Source organism: Castor canadensis, chromosome 10, assembly GCF_047511655.1.
Source record: "Castor canadensis chromosome 10, mCasCan1.hap1v2, whole genome shotgun sequence".
NCBI classification, from domain to species: Eukaryota; Metazoa; Chordata; class Mammalia; order Rodentia; family Castoridae; genus Castor; species Castor canadensis.
This window is the reverse complement of record NC_133395.1, coordinates 56250193-56270576: the sequence shown is the minus strand read 5'-3', so window position 1 is coordinate 56270576 and position 20384 is coordinate 56250193. Positions and strand designations below refer to the sequence as shown.

The 20384-nt window shown below is 41.2% G+C and overlaps 1 protein-coding gene across 1 annotated transcript in view; it reads right to left on the bottom strand.

Annotated features, from left to right (window-relative positions):
- Positions 1-3170: 3170 nt before the first annotated feature.
- Tnfsf11 (TNF superfamily member 11) overlaps positions 3171-20384 on the bottom strand; it is a 29402-nt gene continuing 12188 nt past the window's right edge. The window contains exons 3-5 of the mRNA XM_020185506.2: positions 9150-9195; positions 8977-9069; positions 3171-4079 (exon numbers count right to left, since the gene is read on the bottom strand). Of these exons, the coding sequence (XP_020041095.1) occupies positions 3658-4079; positions 8977-9069; positions 9150-9195 (561 nt within the window). The 3' untranslated portion in view covers positions 3171-3657. The remainder of the gene's footprint in view (positions 4080-8976; positions 9070-9149; positions 9196-20384) is intronic.

Below are 20384 nucleotides of genomic sequence, written 5' to 3'. Positions count from 1 at the left end.
TCTCTAGTTCCTGGTTCCCTTCTCCTATTGGCCTCTGTCGCTTTAAAGTATCTGCTTTAGTTTCTCTGCATTGAGGGAAACAAATGCTATCTAATATTTTGGGTGTCTTACCTATCCTCATATCTCCCAAGTGTGCTCTCGCTTTATCATGTGATCAAAGTCCAATCCCCTTGTTGTCTTTGCCCTTAATCTAATGTCTGCATATGAGGGAGAACATACAATTTTTGGTCTTTTGGGCCAGGCTAACCTCACTCAGAATAATGTTCTCCAGTTCCATCCATTTACCTGTGAATGATAACATTTCATTCTTCTTCATGCATAAAATTCCATTGTGTATAGATACCACATTTTCTTGAGAGCTTGTTTGGAAGTTCTAGCAGGGGAGCGCAGCTACTCGTATACCCTTGACCGAAGAACGGTCCTCCTCTATCGGGGATGGTCGTTCTCTTCCACCGAGCACGCAGCTTCGGGAGGGACGCACATGGAGCAGTGAGGGAGGAAGTGGACACCCGCCTAGCCAGCCAGATCAGCCGAATCAACCCTGGCGATCAATGGGGTGACAGATGTCGCAGCCAGATCGCCCTCACATCCGATACCACATTTTCTTAATCCATTCGTCAGTGGTGGGGCATCTTCGTTGTTTCCATAACTTGGCTATTGTGAATAGTGCTGCAATAAACATGGATGTGCAGGTGCCTCTGGAGTAACCTGTGTCATAGTCTTTTGGGTATATCCCCAAGAGTGGTATTGCTGGATCAAATGGCAGATCGATGTCTAGCTTTTTAAGTAGCCTCCAAATTTTTTTCCAGGGTGGTTGTACTATTTTACATTCCCACCAGCAGTGGAAGAGGGTTCCTTTTTCCCCGCATCCTCACCAACACCTGTTGTTAGTGGTGTTGCTAATGATGGCTATTCTAACAGGGGTGAGGTGGAATCTTAGTGTGGTTTTAATTTGCATTTCCTTTATGGCTAGAGATAGTGAGCATTTTTTCATGTGCTTTTGGCCATTTGAATTTCTTCTTTTGAGAAAGTTCTGTTTAGTTCACTTGCCCATTTCTTTATTGGTTCATTAATTTTGGGAGAATTTAGTTTTTTAAGTTCCCTATATATTCTGGTTATCAGTCCTTTGTCTGATGTGTAGCTGGCAACTATTTTCTCACACTCTGTGGGTGTTCTCTTCAGTTTAGAGACCATTTCTTTTGTTGAGCTGAAGCTTTTTAGTTTTATGAAGTCCCATTTATCTATGCTATCTCTTAGTTGCTGAGCTGCTGAGGTTCCATTGAGAAAGTCTTTGCCTATACCTATTATGGCCTAAGACTTCTGAAACTATAAGCCAAAACAAATCTTTAACCCCTTAAGATGTTTTACTCAGGTATTTGTCACAGCAATGTGAAAGTGACCAGCACATTGTCTATAAGTAAAAAAAAAAAAAATAATGGATATTCTATAACTGCTTTTGAAACTTTTTACCCCTCTTCCTATCCAATCTGATTTCATTTTCAGGTCTTCTGTGACTCCCAAGATGGGGTTCAGTAGCCTCCTGTCTGCTCTCACATCATGCTCTACTTTCCCCGTGCCCACAGCAGCCCATACCCTACAGCTACCATGGCCTTTGTAGGCAGGCACCCCACTAGAAGGGAAAGTCCTCGGGGGCTAGGAGTGCCATAGTAGCCACATTCAGTGCCTGTATTGTGCCTAGCACAAAGTTGGTGCTCAACAGGTATTACAAAACAAACAAATGAATTAGGAATTGTCAGAGTTCTATTAAAAGAACTAGGTAGCAAATAAGACCATAGCAAGATTCTGTGTCAGTGGAACATTCTCTGGTTGCTACTCACCAAAATTAATTTGTCCTTACAGCAATTAGGATATGCAATACAGAAGTGATATTTTGCACCAGTCTACCTCACATTCACTGACAATTTTTAAATAATAAGTGTATTTTGACCAATGATTGAGTCCCATAATTATAGCTCAGGTGTTCAAATTTTCAATTTCTTCTTTACACCATCTGCTATTCCTTCTCTCCTTCTGGCCTGTTGCAACCATCAAGAAACAAGGCAAGTGCCTTAAATTATGGCTTCTTGTGCGTTCCTAAGCTACGAATTTTCTCCTCTCTCTTTCTCACAAGTGGACAACCTGGTTTAGACAGCTCACCCACATAAGTTTCCATGAGGACAAGTGCCCAGGCCACTGCTAATCCTTCTTCACTATGGAAAGAAAAAATGTCCAGATGTTCCTCTAGGTCAAACAGTTGTTTTATTCAGTACGTGATGTATTTTTCTCATGATATAAAAATAACATAAACTTTTCTTTTCTTTTGAGTGAAGAATCCTGTTTTCTCGCTGTCTACATTCTTGCATACAAATCCCTTGCAAATTATTTTTCAAATTCTAAGTCTCATTAATTTAATTGAATCTGTTCCTAGTTTTTAATTAAATCTGCATTTCTTCCAGTAACCTTTGGACAAAGATAGAAGCCACACCATGTTGGCAAGAACAAGACCACAAAGCAAGACAAACACAAAATAGAAATACAAAATCACATGGCAGGTTTCATATAAATTTATTTTTGTACCAAAAAATTAACATTCAAAAGCAATGTTTTTTTGTACAGTATAAAATAACTTCTACTAAATTAAAAATTGGATTTTTTGCTGATAAACCAATAGTAACTTAAAAAAATTTACAATTTGCAGAACTTGTAGAAAAAAGACACCTGTTCAATAATTATATAAATACTCTTGACAGATTTCAGTAGCGTATTATGAATCCTTTTTTGGCAATGTCAGCTTTCTAAAGTCAATTAGCTTCTAAATTTGAAAGGCACCTGGTGGCTACCATCCTGTTTATTATTCAAGGCATCCATTTTAGGCTTTTTTTCTTCTTCTTCTTCTTCTTCTTCTTTTTGCAGAGGCTTGACAAGTCTGAAAAAAATCTATTAAGTTAGAAGGAATGAAGAAATACACTACATTTAATATTAGAAAACATTTCTTTCCCCTTAGCTACAAGTTTTCCCCAGGGGATTTACAAAGTGCACCAGTTAAATATGTCTGTACATTTAAAACATTAAATATGTCAACAGTGAGACATTTTTAAATATTTTGAATCAAATACTATAGCACAAATATAATTTACAATACTTTGCATAGAAAACATTACATCTGAAATATAACTTTAGATATTATATAAAAATACATATATTTTTCTCTCCTCATTAGAAAAAGTATTTTTTCGCAGGTTCCAGCATGATGTAACAATTCAAAAGAACTTAACCCTTCAGATGATCATTCATTTGCAATGAGATGATACCCTCTCTATCCTGAGGTGCACAGAGGCACCTAATCATGGGGAAATTAACTCTTCCCATAGCCCAAATACAGTTTTTTCATAAGGGCAACCATACTTGTTCCAGTCTGGTTTAATTCTACGAATTCATTACAAAATTATAAAACCATTGTGCAGTCACCATGAGTCCAACATCTCCCATTGGCTGCAAATATGCATGCTCTCTACAGAGCCCAGAGCACAGATCATGAGCTTTGTACTGTGGGGCCATGCCCCTTAGTAGTCTTACACACCTATATACATCTCGGCTTGTTTTTGAAGAGTTTCCAAACATCTAGGAATCATGTGCTAATGTTTCACAAAATGGGTTTCAATCTATATCTCCAACTTTAAAAGCCCCAAAGTATGTTGCATCTTGATCTGGATCCAACAGGGAAGGGTTGGATACCTCAATGCTTATTTCCTCACCAGATCGTAGCTTAAAAAATCCTCCAACATTTATGGAATAAAAATGGAATTCAGAAGTCCCTGACCAGTATTTGGTACTTCCTCCTTTCATCAGCGTATGAGAACTTGGGATTTTAATGCTGGTTTTAGTGACATATACCATCAGCTGAAGATATTCTGTTGCTAGGTCTCCCGAAGTTTCATGATGCCGAAAGCAAATGTTGGCATACAGGTAATAAAAGCCATCTTGATTAACCATTAGTTTTCCATTCCTCAAAGTCATGTTGGAGATCTTGGCCCAGCCCCGGTCATGGTACCAAGAGGAAAGACTCACTTTATGGGAACCTGTGGAAAGGAGAGCATGGGATTTAAGACACACTCTTGAAAGAAAAGGGACACCCTCACCAGTCCAAGAGGCTAGAGGGGAAAAGCCAGCATAACAGTCCTTCCAGTGGGATTTATTTTCTTTATGGGAAGAGGTACATTCAGATGTATTTAGTGCTCTGGGTAAGGCACATTATAGAGCACAAAGGCAAAAGCCCACTTTTCCTGCCCTCAAGGAAGCTACAGGACATTAGAAGTGAGTATGATACAGTTCAGATAAGAAGCAAGGCACAGTGCTGAAAGAAAAGGAACATATCATTGCAATGGGAATTCCAGGAAAAGAGAGATTATTTCCATCCAGGGGATCAAAAAAATGACTTTGTAGAGTTGCTATTAAGCCTAGGAACTTAAAAATAGCAATAGGCTTCAGTCACACAGACAGGAGCGGGAAGGTCCTTCCAGATTGAAGGAGGAGAATTAGCCAGAGGCAAGTAAGATGGGAAAACAAGAAACTAGTATAAGAAGAGAATTTTCATACTCTACATGTCTCAACCTTCTCTTTCATTTCATGGACAGGGATATGGAGAAGGAGAGAAAAATGCGGATCACAGTAACTTTGGGAAAATGGCCAAACTCTTAGACTCTATTCTTAACACCATCTGTTTTCCCTACCTCAACAGTCCATATGTCTCCCAAGTCTCACTCAACTGAGTGGCTGTCCACAGAATATTACACTTCACAACGTAACAACTTTCACATAAACCAAAGTATTATAAAATCTCTTTTGAGTAACCAAAGTCTCCTTTAGTCACTTCTCACTCAGAAATGAGGTGACAATTGGTCCTTAGCTACTGTTTCCTGAGCAGTGAGGAAAAAGAATCTTCTAAATCAGCAGCATGGTCAGTGTTTTTCATATTTCAGGTTGTTAGTGCATTTTGCTAAGTCTTTAAAAATTAGCCATCCAGTGATCAAAGATTTGTATTAATGTGGACACCTATTATTTTATTGGAAAAGGTAATACCTCATGGGAGAAGGCTGTAATAGTATGGAAAGTCAAAAAAACACACCTTTTCCTAAAGAGGATTTTATAAACACGTATGCTGAACTAAGATTGTCAACTTCTTGGAGCCAGCAAGACAGCAGAGCTGAGTCTCACACTAGGGGTGGGATTTGTTTCTGCAACATGAAAAGTTCTTTGCTGCCCATCATGCCTGCCCATATTGAGATGGTGATGAACAGAAATCAGCCTCACGTTGACTTATACTTGAAGCTGCTAAGCTCAGGGAGTTAGTGGATTCCAAGGATCTGTCAAAGCTGACAACTCTGGTTTGGAGGACCCAAGAAAATCCTTGTAAAATAAGAAACCTATGCTAGCTACCTTCCCAGACTAGCCTGAGTCCTTGGAGCCTGGAACACCTGCTTCTTTTCCGAGAGAGCCACAAGGTGGAGAATGTTCTATTGTCTCTGGGATATGGTATGGAGACCTCCAAACCAGGCTCTTCAAGTGCTAGTTGTCCCAAACTAGCAAATGGAAGGAAAAATTCAGTAGTAGCCAAGCTAGAGTGGGGCAATCCATTCGGAGAAGACTAAGAAGCCAATGTTTCTGATTCCCCTGTGCAGGACCAGGATTGTTTCTAAACTCTTTGGCCTAACCACCACAAAGTCATCAGAGTCACTGTTGCTTCCAGGGCCCTCCACAGCAAGCTTCCTTCTTTTCCACTGGAGGTCTTACTTCAGTAAGTACCAGCCTATGATCCTACATAAGTTGAAAGCAAACTATAAGATTCTATCCATCACTTCATCATGAATACTAGTAAAATAATTCCTTCAGGCTGATAAACAGCCACCTGATCCTCAGGGACAAACTAATGAAGTTCACGGTGTTTCCCATCTCAAGTTATGCCATGTTGCCTTCCCTTTTACCCCATTCCTGTACTACAGTCAATCCTTCTTCAATTCAATCAATTGCCTTCTAGTATCTCTTAACAGACATATGCAGAATGACTGAAGTGAAGGCTACCCTTTCAATGGGATGGGTCAGCTCATGTTAGAGCAAGATATGGCCAGGGAAGGCAAAGGAGGAACATGAAATAGAAAAGTAAGAAGACAGGAACCTTGACTGAATACCACTCCCATGGTCATGAAGAAGCTTGTCTTTATTTCCTCTGAAACATTGCTCTCTTTTTACCCATCCCTGTATTCATGCAGACATTGATTCATTCTGTCGATCTGCCCTGAAATACCAGTATGCTGCTTTCTATGGACATTCTTTCTGCCCATGATTAAGAATTATAACAAGAAGTGTACTCTCGTGATGTTTACCACTAATAATGTAGAAAATAAGAAAAGGACACATAAAATACAGCATTGTCATTTCTACGTGTTGCATAGCACAGGGTTAACATTTGGTGACAAGAATTTGCCAAGCAAAAAGCTACAGAGGAGTAGCTAGTCAGAAGAGTGAGCTTGGTGAGGGGACAGAAGAGCCAGAGACTAAGGAGGACTTGGGTCAGATTTGGAGAAACTGTTGGAGCAGAGTGGAGTGTGCATGGCACCCACAGGAGAAAGGTAGGAACACTAGGCAGTGTGAATAAAGGCCTCCTAAGTGGACAACAGTGGGAGAAAAGATGGGAAACTATTCTGTGATAGGGGTGGAGGGGCTCACCTGACATCCCGGGTTTCCATCACTTATGAGGCATGCTCATATCTTCTCACCCCAACCTCCCAGCCTCTCCAGTCCTATGCTGTGGTCCCTAATGTTAGACACCGGAGAAGAAGCCTCTGCATACATTTAGCCTAATCATCTCTCTAAGGAAAGCCATGTATCCTAACCCCACAAAATACTTCCCAATGCATTTTATTCAAGAAACCTCGAAAATGCACAAGGTAACATGGTCCATAAGGCAGATTCTGATTTCTTACGTGCAAATAAACATACAAAAGAGCCTTGAAATGAAAATGCAAAATGAAAGCCAATGTCCCCCGAAGCATCTGATACTGGCCAGCACTGGGAGATCAATGGCCCAAGGGGTTATTGGTCCAAACAGAACCGCAAATTCTATTTTCTTAAACAAAAGCATATACTAACTCATTTCCCTCAGTCACAAACCCAATAACTGTCGGAAAATAACCAGGAGTTTTGCCTTGTTTTTTTTGGCAATGATTTGATTCTACATGCCTGCAGAGAGAGCTTTTTAACTAAAACATGCTTGCTATTGCCAATCAAACTTTGGCACACAGTCTAATGCAATATTTATCATATGCCATTTAAAGTGAACTGAAAAGATGAATGTAGGGTACATTCACAGCACGCACAGCTGACGCATCAGTATTAATTTGATTGCCTTTGCGAACATGCAAAATAGTTTTCTACTCAGAGAAAATTAGTGCCGCTCCATCAAAAAGCACACATAGACAAAAGAGAGAAAATTTGTTTATGAAGCAAGTATGTGGGTCAGAATAGGTAGTTTAGAAAATCCTCTAACAGAACAGCTCAAGGGTCGGTTTCACACTTTCATGTCTCAGTTTGGAAAATCTCCCTCCATGGTTCACGCTATAATAATGGCTTCAAAATCATCTATTAAAAGTTGAAGTTTTTTTAACCTCAAAAAAAAAAAGAACTTGCCTTAAGTTATTTGTAGAATAAAGTGGAGTATGCATAATTATTTAATTAGACTTAAGTAACAATCACAAATCCCAGCCACATGCTCTGTTCTATGTAAGAATGTTAGGAAGTTACCTCGCTCAATCTTCACAGCCACCCTACAAGGTAGATATGATCACTGTGACCATGTTAGACATAATGAAGCTGAGACACAGAGTCCAGTAATTTGGACAAGGTCATCAAGTCAGTAAGTAGTACAGTGGCAGTCAGCTGTCAGAGCCCTACACTAATCCACTTCGTACAAGAAAAGAGGACATAAGAGCATTGAATTATTTACCTCTGACAAAGACAACTCACCACAAGTACCTAGAAGCCTGGTTTTAGGATAAGGTATAACATAAAAAAGCATAGACTTGGGAATCACCTAGAGTGAAATTCAACCTCTAATCCTGTCACTGCTGTGACCTTGAGCAAATGACAAACTATATGAACCCCTGTTCCCTCATCTGCAAAATCTGAATGATAACACCACTAGTAGTGATGTACTAAGGATAAGAGGTAATAATAACACAGAGCCAAACGCTGTTACTTATCTCTAGTAAGTGCTCAGTAAGTATGGTGCTAACAATAGCATTCCATTATCCTTCTATAACAATGTTCATCGCGACCTTTTTGATCCTTCCCTAGCCCAAGGTGAGTGACCAGTGGGACTACATGATGGGACACCTGGAGCATTCAGGTAACTGCAGGCACAGAACATTGTCTCATTTTCAAAAGCTAACCGGATTTCCATGTTAAAATCAACCCTTACCCAGAAGAAATGAAAAGCCCCTGGAGAAGGGGCAGGGTGTCTCATTTTCCAGAGGACTACTGTTTCTTAAAGATCATTGTGTTAACTCCTACCTGGATCTCAGCAGGAGATGGCTAAGTTTCTGACTACCTGGATGACTTCATCCACCTCAGAAGTCAGCAATGGGAATGTGTCAGCTTTGGTGTGGGTAAAAATAGAGGAGCAGAACAAGAAATTGGCCTTGTCTTTCCCAGGTATGTGTTTCTGTCCGTCATTTAAAATAAATACCGATCCTAGATCTGAAAATGAGTATCGTGACGATTTCCACTCTGACGTGGCTGAGAGTCACTGTTTCCAGGATGTGAGATCAGCTGAAGACTAATGATCCTTCTTTCGTTTAGAAGTAAAGGTCCTCAAAACTTTTAGTAATGGGCTGATAATGGGTTTGAATATTTCAGTGGTTTGACAAATGACTCTTGAATTGTTTTTTTTTTAATTTTAGGCTATATGCAACTAGAACTTACCTGATGGGATGTTGGTGGCATTAATAGTGAGATGAGCAAAAGGCTGAGTTTCTGTCTTGCCCCTCTGATTGAGCCATGAAGCTTCCATCATAACTAGATACGGGAGAAAGAATATTAGTCCGAAGACTAGTGACCCTGTGAGATCTAAAACGTTCACACAAGTTCATGATTACCTTTCTCTGCTCTGATATGTTGTGACCCAACCATATGTTGTAATTCCTGAAACAAAGAGAAAGAGTTTTATTTACTTCTTTCTGTAAAGCAGGACTGTTAGATATATGAGAAATAACTCTCTTTTCCTTCAAATGATGCCAGAAGTGCAGAGACAGCAAAATTCTTTTTTTTTGTTCTTGTTAGCTATCAAAGAATCAGATGGTGATGTGTTTAAAAAGTCAGTCACATATACCATCAAACAAAACCCTTTGGACAGTAAGAGGAGGCAAAAGACAAAGTAAATTATAAAACATGAAATAATTGAACATAATTAAAAATTTGCAGTAGGTACCCAAATGGAGATGAAGTTAACTATGGAAGTAACAATTACACAAGAATATATGACCCTCTTAAATCTTTAGGGAGGCTCTCTTTATGTCTGTCTCATTAGTGAATTCCTGTTATAATACTTTAGCTCAGCCCCACGAATGACGCCTGGCTCCTAGTGGTTAATTTTTTATTTTAAAGTCACGGTGTATTTAAAGTACTATATAGAAGTCTAAGAGCTTTTAGAGTACCAATAATTAACTTAAAATATTCCTGCAAATAGAGGTTTAGAAGCACAAGCCAGGAAAAAAAGAACACAGGTCCATAAAGAGTATAGGTGATTGCACATCTCAATTTGAGCATCCAGAGTGAAGGCCCCAATAGGGAAGCACGTGCCTGCCTGAATCCATACATCTGCTAACGTGAAATGCCCTATCACAGGACATAGTAAGGTAGAGTAGATGAAAGCTCAGGCTTTTGCCTTGGTTCAAATCTATGCATAAACTGAGGGCATTACAGCACTTCTGTCTCAGGGTGGTTAAAAAGACTAAATGAGGTAATGCAGCTGGGCACTTAGCTCAGTGCTAGTAAATTCAGATGTCTAGATACTAGAAACACTGGAGAGATTCCTCATTTCTTTCCTACTGGGATAACCACTTATGCGCCCCTACCCCATGATGTCTGAAAGCTAGATCATACAGCTTAAGTTCTGTAAGTGTCTGGATAGAAGGATTTTGAGATAGACAGATGATAGATAGATGATAGACAGAAGACAACAAATGTAATATCACAAGTTCAACTATTATCAGCTAGAAGGGTTCTAGAGATAAAATTTGTTCTTCTCTCTTCCATCAGGACCCTCAAGAATGATGAGAGCCTATTCTATTTTAAATACCCATGGAGAATACCACACAGCTGCCTTCAGTTACCTATTCCAAAATTCTAAAGCTACATGTGGCTGACTTTTAGAAAGCAATCTACGGGCTCATGCAAGTCAGTTTCTGACCTTGCACCTGGGGCACAGCCCTGAAGAGTATTGTGGGCTATTCCAGGGAAACAGTGGCCCTTTCTGAGTTAAACAATTCAGCAGCCATTGCTAGGCTGCATTCGCCTCCCCACTTCTTCTCACCTCTGGCCTCCCAAGTCTCTTCTCCAGACTGCTGGATTCTCAGTGGTGCCCCAGTTTCTGAATTTCCTGGTTTTGGGCTCCTCCACATTCACAATGGAAATCACTTACATACAGTGTATCTTGGTAATTGTGTATATTTTTACACATTTATATGCACACAGTAAATCTTTGAACTGGAAATGTGTAAAAATATCTTTATACTGTGAGTAACTTTATACATTTACACCTATACATTGTATATCATTACATGTGTATCTATACTAGGTATATTTATTCCACCATATATATTTTTACACATTGTAGATACACCATGTATCTTTACTTTGGAGACAGAGAAATTTAATTCAGAGATTTAAGCCACTGCCTCATTTTCCCACTAATTCTGATCTGCCTTACCATCAAAGGAGATGGGGAGGGGTGCAGAGGAAGCAGAGCTAAGTATGGTGCATACCTGCAAATGCCTGTTTCATGATTTTCTACACAAACTCCCTGATTATCTAGAAAAACAAGGAACACACTTTGCCCTAGCTCCATGATTCCCAAACTTCAGCATGCCTGCCACCCTCCAGGAGGGTGTGGTAAAACACACTGCAGGGTCAGTCCTAGCAGGAGGAGAAATTGCATTTCTGACAGGTGAGGTGAGTTGGGACTGCTGGCCTGGGACCTCCTTTGAGGAGATTCTGCAGATTCACAGATGGGCAGTTGAGGGGAGATGATCTTAGAGTTTGAGACCCAGGCTAAAGAGGCAGCAGCTCAAGCCACTGATTAAATGGGCAGAAGTGTTATTCTCTGTCCTTTCCTTGCCTGTGTAATCACTGACTTCTAGAACAGAGCTGCCACAGACCCACTTAGTGACAAGAAAATTCAGTAAGTAGCACCTCTCAGAAGCACTTTCAATGCCTTCTGCCAGGGAAAAAATAGAAAGGCTTCATGCCCCAGGATGAATTAAATATCTAGTTAAGAGACCCTCTAGGTAATGCCACTCCTGTCTCTAGGGTACCCAAGAATTGCAGTTCCTCTCAGAAATTCCATATGAAACTTTCAATATGGAAAGGGGAGCTTATGATGAGTCTACAATCTCAGGTTACTTCAAAAAATGTATTCCCAATATGAGTACCCCCATTCCAACTTTTTGAGCTCTAAGATCATTGTCATTTATGTGAACTCATAGGCATACCATTCTTATAAAACTACACTATTAGAGTGTCTTTGGGATTTGAAACCATTAAAAAAAAAAAAAACAGAACTTGATGCATCCCAGTGGGGAATCTGGCTGAACTTTAGGGAAAGCTTTGGGGGTGCTTGCCCCCATCCATAGCCAACCTAACTCAATTAATCTGATATTGACACGATATGTTTAAAAAGATGTTCCCAGGTGATTCTAATATGCAGCAGGTGTTGGGGAAATTATTGCTAATTGAGCATTCCCAGGAAGAGTTTTTGGTGACACCTCTATTTAGTTCAAGGTTTTATTATATGCTTACAAGTTCTATTTCTAGCCCACATATTGAAAATTAAATAACGTCTTGCATTTGTGGCCAACCAGGTGTTTCCTGTACTATCATATTTGACCCTTAGAAGAATCAGAGCCTGGGTAACTATTACTAACCTTAGTTTTTCAGACCAAGAAATAGAGGCAGAGAGAGGATAAGGACTCACCTAACAAAGCAGAGACTTGAACCTCTGCCTCCAGAGCTATGACCACACCCCTTTCTAAGGCATCATCATCAACCACACTGTTGAAGCCTATGAAGAAAGTTCCCATGGTCTGTCCAGTAGGATGGTGCCATCCACTCCAAAGGAGGCATGCCTTGCCTGGGCATCTGGCTGCTATGTACCTGAAGATCTGACTTAAAAGCTACAAAATACATTCTTGAATTCACAGGGGCTTCAGAAAACAACTGGCTCAGAACTGGGCATATGCCATGTTCTGGGCTTGACTGGCAAATCCTCTAAACTCAGGCCTGCAGCTCCCATGGATAAGGGGACCATCTCCAAACGTGACACTGTCAAGTTCACGCCACAGAGCAGAACCGTGTGGCTTTGTCATTTGTCACTCCTCAAGGAGTAGATGCTTCCCTAGACTTTTCTTGAATGTCCCCTAATACTTTTCATTTTCAAGATTATAGAAAGCCTTCTGTAGGGGCACCCAAACTTCACTCTATAACAGACGGTTCCAATTCTTTTCCAAGCTATTCACTTACATTATTTTTTATCCATGTTAATTTTCTACGTCTCAAGTTAATTAGAGTGTTTTAAAATTTGCTGAGTTCTTGCTTCCCGAGTCTTATCATTCAGACATTGCTTCTGGTTTCCTTGAATTTGGAAAGTTCTGATAATCTAATTTGTGGAAAACACTACAAAGAACAGCCTAACTCCTTTCTTCTGAACAAATCATTTAGATGAAAGAGATCTTTAAAAACTTTTATATGTGTTTTATCTTATTTTAAGCCAGCTATAAGTTAATAAAAGCCAGTTAGTTAGTTCTCTGGATAATCATCCAATGCAATCACACATTACCACACTATCGGAATGCCCACCTATCTGCATGAATAGTGCAGGTAGCTTAGATACCATTCAAGGAGATGGCCTGGGGGAGAAAGAAGCCAGAAGCGGTTTGCAGTGTGACGAAGCTGTGCAGAGGGTCCTGCTGCCTTCTCTTAGCTAGAAGCCTCTGTCAAATTATCTTCAAGAGAGTCTAATGTGCTGCCCACACTCACTGGAAAATCAGCGATCTGCCTTCTCAGAATTCAATGTATTTCTCATGTGCTACTTGCAAAGGACAAAAAGAATTGCCCCTTGATTTCCATAAACTAGCTAGGATCATTACTGTAAGTTACTAAAAAAATTCACATTAGTAAATGAACTTATTTATGGTGAACCAAAACAAGTAGACTTTTCAGCAAATTTATTCATTCCTAGATAAGCAGAATTTAGTCCTAAATTATAATAGCTTCCATTAACCCTTCAAAACAGAACAAAAAAAGAAAAGCAGTAAAAGAACACACTGCCAATTCAAGGGTAAAAGAAACAAACCCTCGGACACACTGCCACCTAGTGGGCAATGCTCAAAATTAACAAGCCAAGGAAGACAACAACAGCCTGCAGATTTGAAACTGACTGGAAACAACAAAAATGAGGAAGTGTCACATTTTAAAAAATCTTTTCGTTGTGATATCTTTCTATTTGGCCTGAATTAATTTTTCCATCTTTGTTATCAGAGTATATTTGAACCAACAGGAAAACAACCAACATGATTTTTTTTCATCTCAATTTTCATTTAACTCATAGAAAAACTGTTGGGATTGCACAATTTTTCCTCCAGGAAATAAAGTACACAAAAGACCAATGGGATTGTGTAACTGTGGTCTGAAGTGCTGTCTCTCTCCATCTTCTCCTAACATCCAACAAGCACAATTCCCAGGAGCATGACAGGGAAGTCTCTCTCTATTCTTTTAGGATCGAGCGCTCTTCTGATCCTTGGACAGCTTTAAAAATGTTTCAGGTTCTTTTGCCAGACAAAGGGAGGAGGGAGGCACCCTAAAGCTAGCTGTCTCTTGATAAGCTAGACCCACTTAGGGAATGCTATACTGCAAAGAATAAATATAACTATAAACACTTATGAAGACTTTCAAGTCCTTTTAGTTATGGGAGTTTTGCTCCTGGTAATTTAAACATTTATAGCAAACACTAAGTCTGCCTTTGCAAATTCAGCTGAATAATATCCAAAACAAGACTTTGAGAATCTTTCAGTTTAGGAGTGGATGTTATTAAATCAGTCTGAAGTTTAACTATTTTTTTCATCCTACAAAATAATATAAATAGATTTAAGTTCTAGTTGAGGGTATTTCAGGTTGAGAAGATTCCCTGAAAAGGTCAAGTTGCTGGAGCCTGGGTTTATCAGTCTGGAAATCCCTCCTGTGTATTGTGGTAGGGCTCGCTGATCCGTGTGGTACCTGTCAATCAGAGGATAGAAGAAGTAATTTGTACAACCAGATGCTCCGGAAACTACTGGCACCAACCAGTAGCTGGGGTGTCAGGTGGCTGCCTCCCTCTGCAGCACCAGCAGCAGCTGCAGGGACATCTGGCTGGTTGAACAAGGATTTAACACCCCACTTGCGAGATATAATACAGGGTTCATACACTTGTTAACATATGTAATGCATTCATTTTAACATCTTAATGATACCCTTCCTGCAATTCTTCCCCAACCTTGTTACAGAATAGTGCATTCATCAGCGAGTTAGCACGTGAATGCCACACATGGGTTGTTTCTGAAAATGAAGAGCCAAGTTTCTTATTCCTGTGGAGAAGTCCTGCAGGCTTCCACCTTGTAAACAGCTCAGAAATCTGTTCCCTTCCTCCAAAGCCTGGGTACCACTGCCTTCCTTCAAGCTTTCATCACTTCTGACTGGAATCACAACAATAGCCTCCTCCATCCTCTCCTTGTCTCTGCTCTCCTCAAACTGACCCATTGCAGATAGACTGAGCATCCTAAAGAACAAGCAGGAGCATGTTTCTTCTCTTCTTAAAATCCCCCAGGAGCTGCTATGGCTTCAGAGTCCATACCTCTTATTCTGGTTTATGAGGCCCCATGTGACATTGTGATATAAAAAGAAACACATTGCTGGTCCTCATTCCGAGTTCCTGGCACAGGGGCACCTCAAATTCTTGGAATTTCTTGAATGATGGGAGTGATGCATTGAAGTAACTTTTGTGATTCATAAGCTTCTACCACTCAGACTTGAATTTATGCTAATAAGGTGACTCTAAGAGGATGGGGGCTGCTTGAATAACCAATTATATGGTTAAAGGAGTCGAGCTTTTGGTCCCATCCCCAACCTCCAGGAAGAGAAAGGGTTTGGAGACTGTGTTCAATTACCAATGGCCAATGATATAATCAATCATGCTTACATAACAAAATCTCCACAAAATCTTAAATAATAAGATTTGGGCTGGCAAACACACCCAGGTGCTGGAGGATGGCATGCCCTGAGTGCCACAGACCTTCATGAGCTGCCACCTCCTCTTGTCTGGAGAGTTAGAAACTGCTTAAGGTGAGGAAGAAACCTGAACATTTGGTGTCAGAGGTGTTGTGAGTATGGAAAAAAATGGTAGCTTTTCATTTAGCAGGGATATCATCTTGCCTGGCTCTCCCTGCCTGCACCCCAAACCCTACCACCCACAAGAGTGCTAGGGAGGCCATGAGTTCCAGCCACACAGAGCTACTAATGGTTCTATCTGCAAGAACCCCACCCCTGCTCACGTCCACCTTGACACCCACTGCTTCCGGGAAGAACGCCTTAGTGATACAGCCACCATCCTTTTCTCAACCCCACCGCTTTTACTCCCAGGCATTCCAGGTTTATAAGACACAGGAAGAGCAGCCACCATCCTCATTGTTCAGCAGCAAAGAGACATGATATTCAATCACTGTCTCATTTTCCTCTCTCACCTAATGATCTTACAAATCTTTCAAATTGGCAGGGCCTGGAGGTAGACTGAAGGTGGCCTGGATGGAACTGGCAGCCCACTAGGTCCTTCAGGTCCTTAGGAAAAGTTGTTGGTGACAATCAAAAACATCCCAAAGCAAAGAACTTTAAGCACTTAGATCCACTGAGTTGTCTGCTGCCTAAATACAAGCACAAGGAGAGCTGAGTCTCAGCCCAGCTGCCTCAGAGCACAGCCCCCTCAAAGCACCAGAAAGGGAGAGGACAGGAGCTCAGAGAAGGGGGCAGGCAGTGCCCCATCCCCAATGGTGGGGGAGAGAGGCGTGAGGTGGGCATGGGATTCAGCAGCCCAGCAGGTGGAAGGGAGGACAGAGGAGGAGAAGGTATAGACACACAGCACAGACACACACCCAGTCCTGAAGGAAAGAACTGTCTCTAACGTAAATTTGCAACTTTACATTTTGATCCTTAAATTTTTTCACTATTGACTAAAATAATTCTCCCAAAGCTAGTCTTCTCCCCATCACATCCCACCCTTAACCCCCAATCTCCCCCACCTCCTGTACAGCTACCACCATTCAAGACTTTCTATGAAAATCCTCAGTGAAGAATTTTACCAAGATGTGAGTTGGCCTCCTCCTCTCAGCCAATATAGAGTCACTGGAGTTCCATTCCTTCCATAAGTCTGCTGAATGGAAGAGCCACGTCTCTACAAACAGCTAATGTACCCTACCCACCAAGGGGCTAGGGGAGAGTATGTCCTTGTTTTTAAAAAGCAGAGCAATGCTTTTCCTGGCAGTGTGACGGGGATGCTGGGAATAGAAAATTAGTTTTTATTGTTTAACCTTCATGGTTTAAATGAGGAAGCTTCTGCTACAGTTAAAGGTCCCCTTGGGTTTTCATACAGTAGCCTGTGACAGCAATATTAGTCTTCATAAAGAGCCCAACTTAAAATGTCTTGCACCACACACTACTGGTTGTAAAGTTTAACCAGGGGCTTGGTGGAGGAGCTGCAGTGTGGCATCTTAAGCTCACTGTTCTGTTTACCATGTGTCTGCTTTCCTCTGTCACCTGAAAAATAATAATGCATGGTTACCTTGGCAGCACCTTTTACATGTACAAAGCCTTGTCTCCTCTCAGAAAGGCATACTCTCCAAGAATTTTCTGACAATAGTGAGCAGCTAGCCACCAGATGACACCTAGAGAGGAGCTGGGCACAGATCAGATCACTTATTCCTGAAATCTGTTATTTAGACATTTGTTAGGCACCTAATACATACTTGCCCCTGGGGACAGAAATGAAACCTCACATAGTCCCTGTCCTTAGAAAGCTCACATTGGGGTGAATCAGACCAACAAGGCCCATGTGTTACTGCTATGACAAGAAGCTCCAGGTGTGCCCAGGAGAGGCTTCTAATCTCCCAGGCACATAGGCAGGCAGTAGCGGGTGCCTCCATTGGGGAATAATGCCTGAGTTGAATTTTCAGAGAGAACTAGAAAAATGGCTACATGAAAAAGGGCCTGTAATGGGAAGACTGCACAAGGCACCTAATGAATTCAGCCAGCAATTCAGTAAAGTTGACTGATGGCTACCAGGGGTCAGCCTCCTGCGGGTTGCCAAATTCTGTGTTCATAGGACAGATCTCTTTGTCCTTGCTGTGCTTAGATCATAGCAGAGAAGTGGCAAGAAGAAGGGGTACAGCCAGGTTAGGGCAGTTCAAGCTCTTCAGTACGGTAGAGTCATTGAGTACATATTGGGGTGACATGAGGAGACTGAGTGATCGAGGCAGTGAACCTGGAGAGGCTGGGATTGTATGAGGGTTATCAGAACCCTTTGAGTGCTGAACCCTCTGTTTGGCAGCTCGGATGTTATCCTGACTGTAAGAATCGACTAAAGGATGCTTTAAGCAAGAAAAGGACACATTCAGATTTGCCTTTTAGAAGTCACTCAGCTATAGAGAGGATAGACTAGAGGCCAAGTGCAATGATCCAGGCGAGAAATGAGTATGGCCTGTACTCACATGATCACCACAGCGAACAGGGGAGAGACCTACTTGAAGGTTTTGTAAGAAGGAGAACGCACAGGATGGAGGTGAAGGGAAAAGTGAGTAAATGCATAAGACTGTCTTCTGGTTTGGTGTGATGGAGAAGATGATATTGCCATTCGCCATGGAAGGGTGGACCTGATAAGGAGACACTATGGGCATAGGGAGGAAAGCTCCAAGTTCACCAAAACTTTCTGATGAGGATGAGCCTTGGGGTGTATAACTAGTGTTTTCATCCCTGCCACTACCACCTAGTGTTCTCAAAGGACAGAATTTGAGGATTGGGTAACACCTTAGCCATGAGAAAGCTCCTTGAAAACCATGTTCTCACAGACCCCAAATGTCAAAAGGGTCAAGCAAGCACTAGATGTCTGATGAGCTCAGGCACAGACACCTCTCTGCAGCTTCCATGGCCCCCATTTCCATGCCACCGCCTTCATTCTACTTCACACACACAGTCACTTTGATCTAGCAGAGGTTCTTGCCTCTTCAGATGCTTTGAAGAAGTCATAGGGTCTTCGACCTGAGCTACCAAACCCAAATCTCTGGTGATGGACTGGGGGCCCCAAAGGCACTTTCAGCTCCAGCAGGTTTAAGAAACACTGCTCTAGGACATATCTTTGTCTTCACTTACACAGGCAGTCCCTCTCCCAGCATGCACCACTCCTGGCAGAAGAACCTAATCTATTTCTTACCACCACATTCTTCAGTAAAGGACCCTCAGTTTCACTTACTTCTGGAATAAGCACAAAACCTAAGGCCACATAATGAATGGTTCTCTTTCAGGCATGCCTATCCAGTTCTCTGTTTCTCTATAGTTGTCCACCCAGTAGATCTGTCTTCCATCCTGGGGTACTTGTAGCACAAGTACAAGCCACCTCTGACAGCTTCACTCATGGCTTAGTTTCCTCTTGCAAACTCCTGTCTTCTCCCCTGATCTCCTCTGACTGAGCACACAGTCAATAGCCTATTGTTGAGCAGACAGCCTGGGTTTGTAGGAAAACTCTGTGGGTCTTACTTCAGATTTCCCATAAAGACAGCTTTTATAAATGCAAAATATGATTGGGGTTAAATTGCAGTTCCAAAAACTGTTATGGCAGAGATGAAATCCTATGGGAAAACCACATGACTAACATCTTGATTTGAGAACATCAGTGCCCCAAAACTCAAGCTTCTCTGTAGGTTTATGAGAAACTTTCTTGGGACACATACTCTTGTATATAAAGGCAAAGAGATAATAAATCAGATCTAATTCCTCCCACTCCCCCTTTTTTTAACTGAAAAGCAAACTTTTCATTCACTCTTTCCTTACTTAGAAATGAAAACAAATGGAGAACCCAATCTGGATACAGAAATGGAAGGATCAATTTCAGCAGAGGAGGATCATCCCAACTAGACATGGACAGTTCACCTCTGGATTTTTACGTGAGAGAGAGAACAAAATTCTTACTTAGATCACTGAATTTATGAGTCTCTTTGTCACCCAGCTTAGACCATACCAAGTAACAGTGACTATTTCATTGAGGATTAAAATATTGAAAATCTTTGAGTACACCGGTCTCTTCTTTTTTAATGGTACTGGGGTTTGAGCTCAGAGACTAGCACTTGTCATGCAAGTACTCCACCACTTGAGCTATGCCCCCATCCCTTTTTGCTTGAATTTTTTTTTCATATAAGATCTAGCATTTTTCCTGAGACTGAAATACTCCTACCTATACCTCCTGCGTGGTTGGTAACTTTTTTCCAGGACTATGATCCTATTTATGCTTCCTTGATAACAGACTCTGATGACACCAGTGCTTGGCCGAGATGGATTCTCACAAAATTTTTGCCCATTCTGGCCTCAAATCCTATAGTCCTCCTGATCTCTGCCTCCTGAGCACCTGGGATTACAGGCATGAGCCACCACACCAAGCTTGTACACTGGTCTTAATATCAGGGAATCATGTGCATTTACTTTATGAATCCTGAAGAAGATGAAATCAAATATATACTGATCCCCCAGGAACTAAAACAGAACTCAAGTTATCAGACTTATCTAATAACTATGGCTCTCCAATCTTACTCCACCCTCTCTTCCCATTCTCTAGCAAGTCTTTAGAAGCTCAGAGGCTTCTACTCCAGGATATGCCAAGATAACTTATTGGTAGTCATTACCATCTTTGGCTTTTCATACTCTGCAATGGAATTAGTTTTATAAAACTACACTTATCTAAGGAGCCAGAGTCAAGTTTTTAGTCCACACTGTAAGCCATTCTCTACATAGTGAGCAGGCTGTGGAGAGGCAAATAGACCCATGGGAAA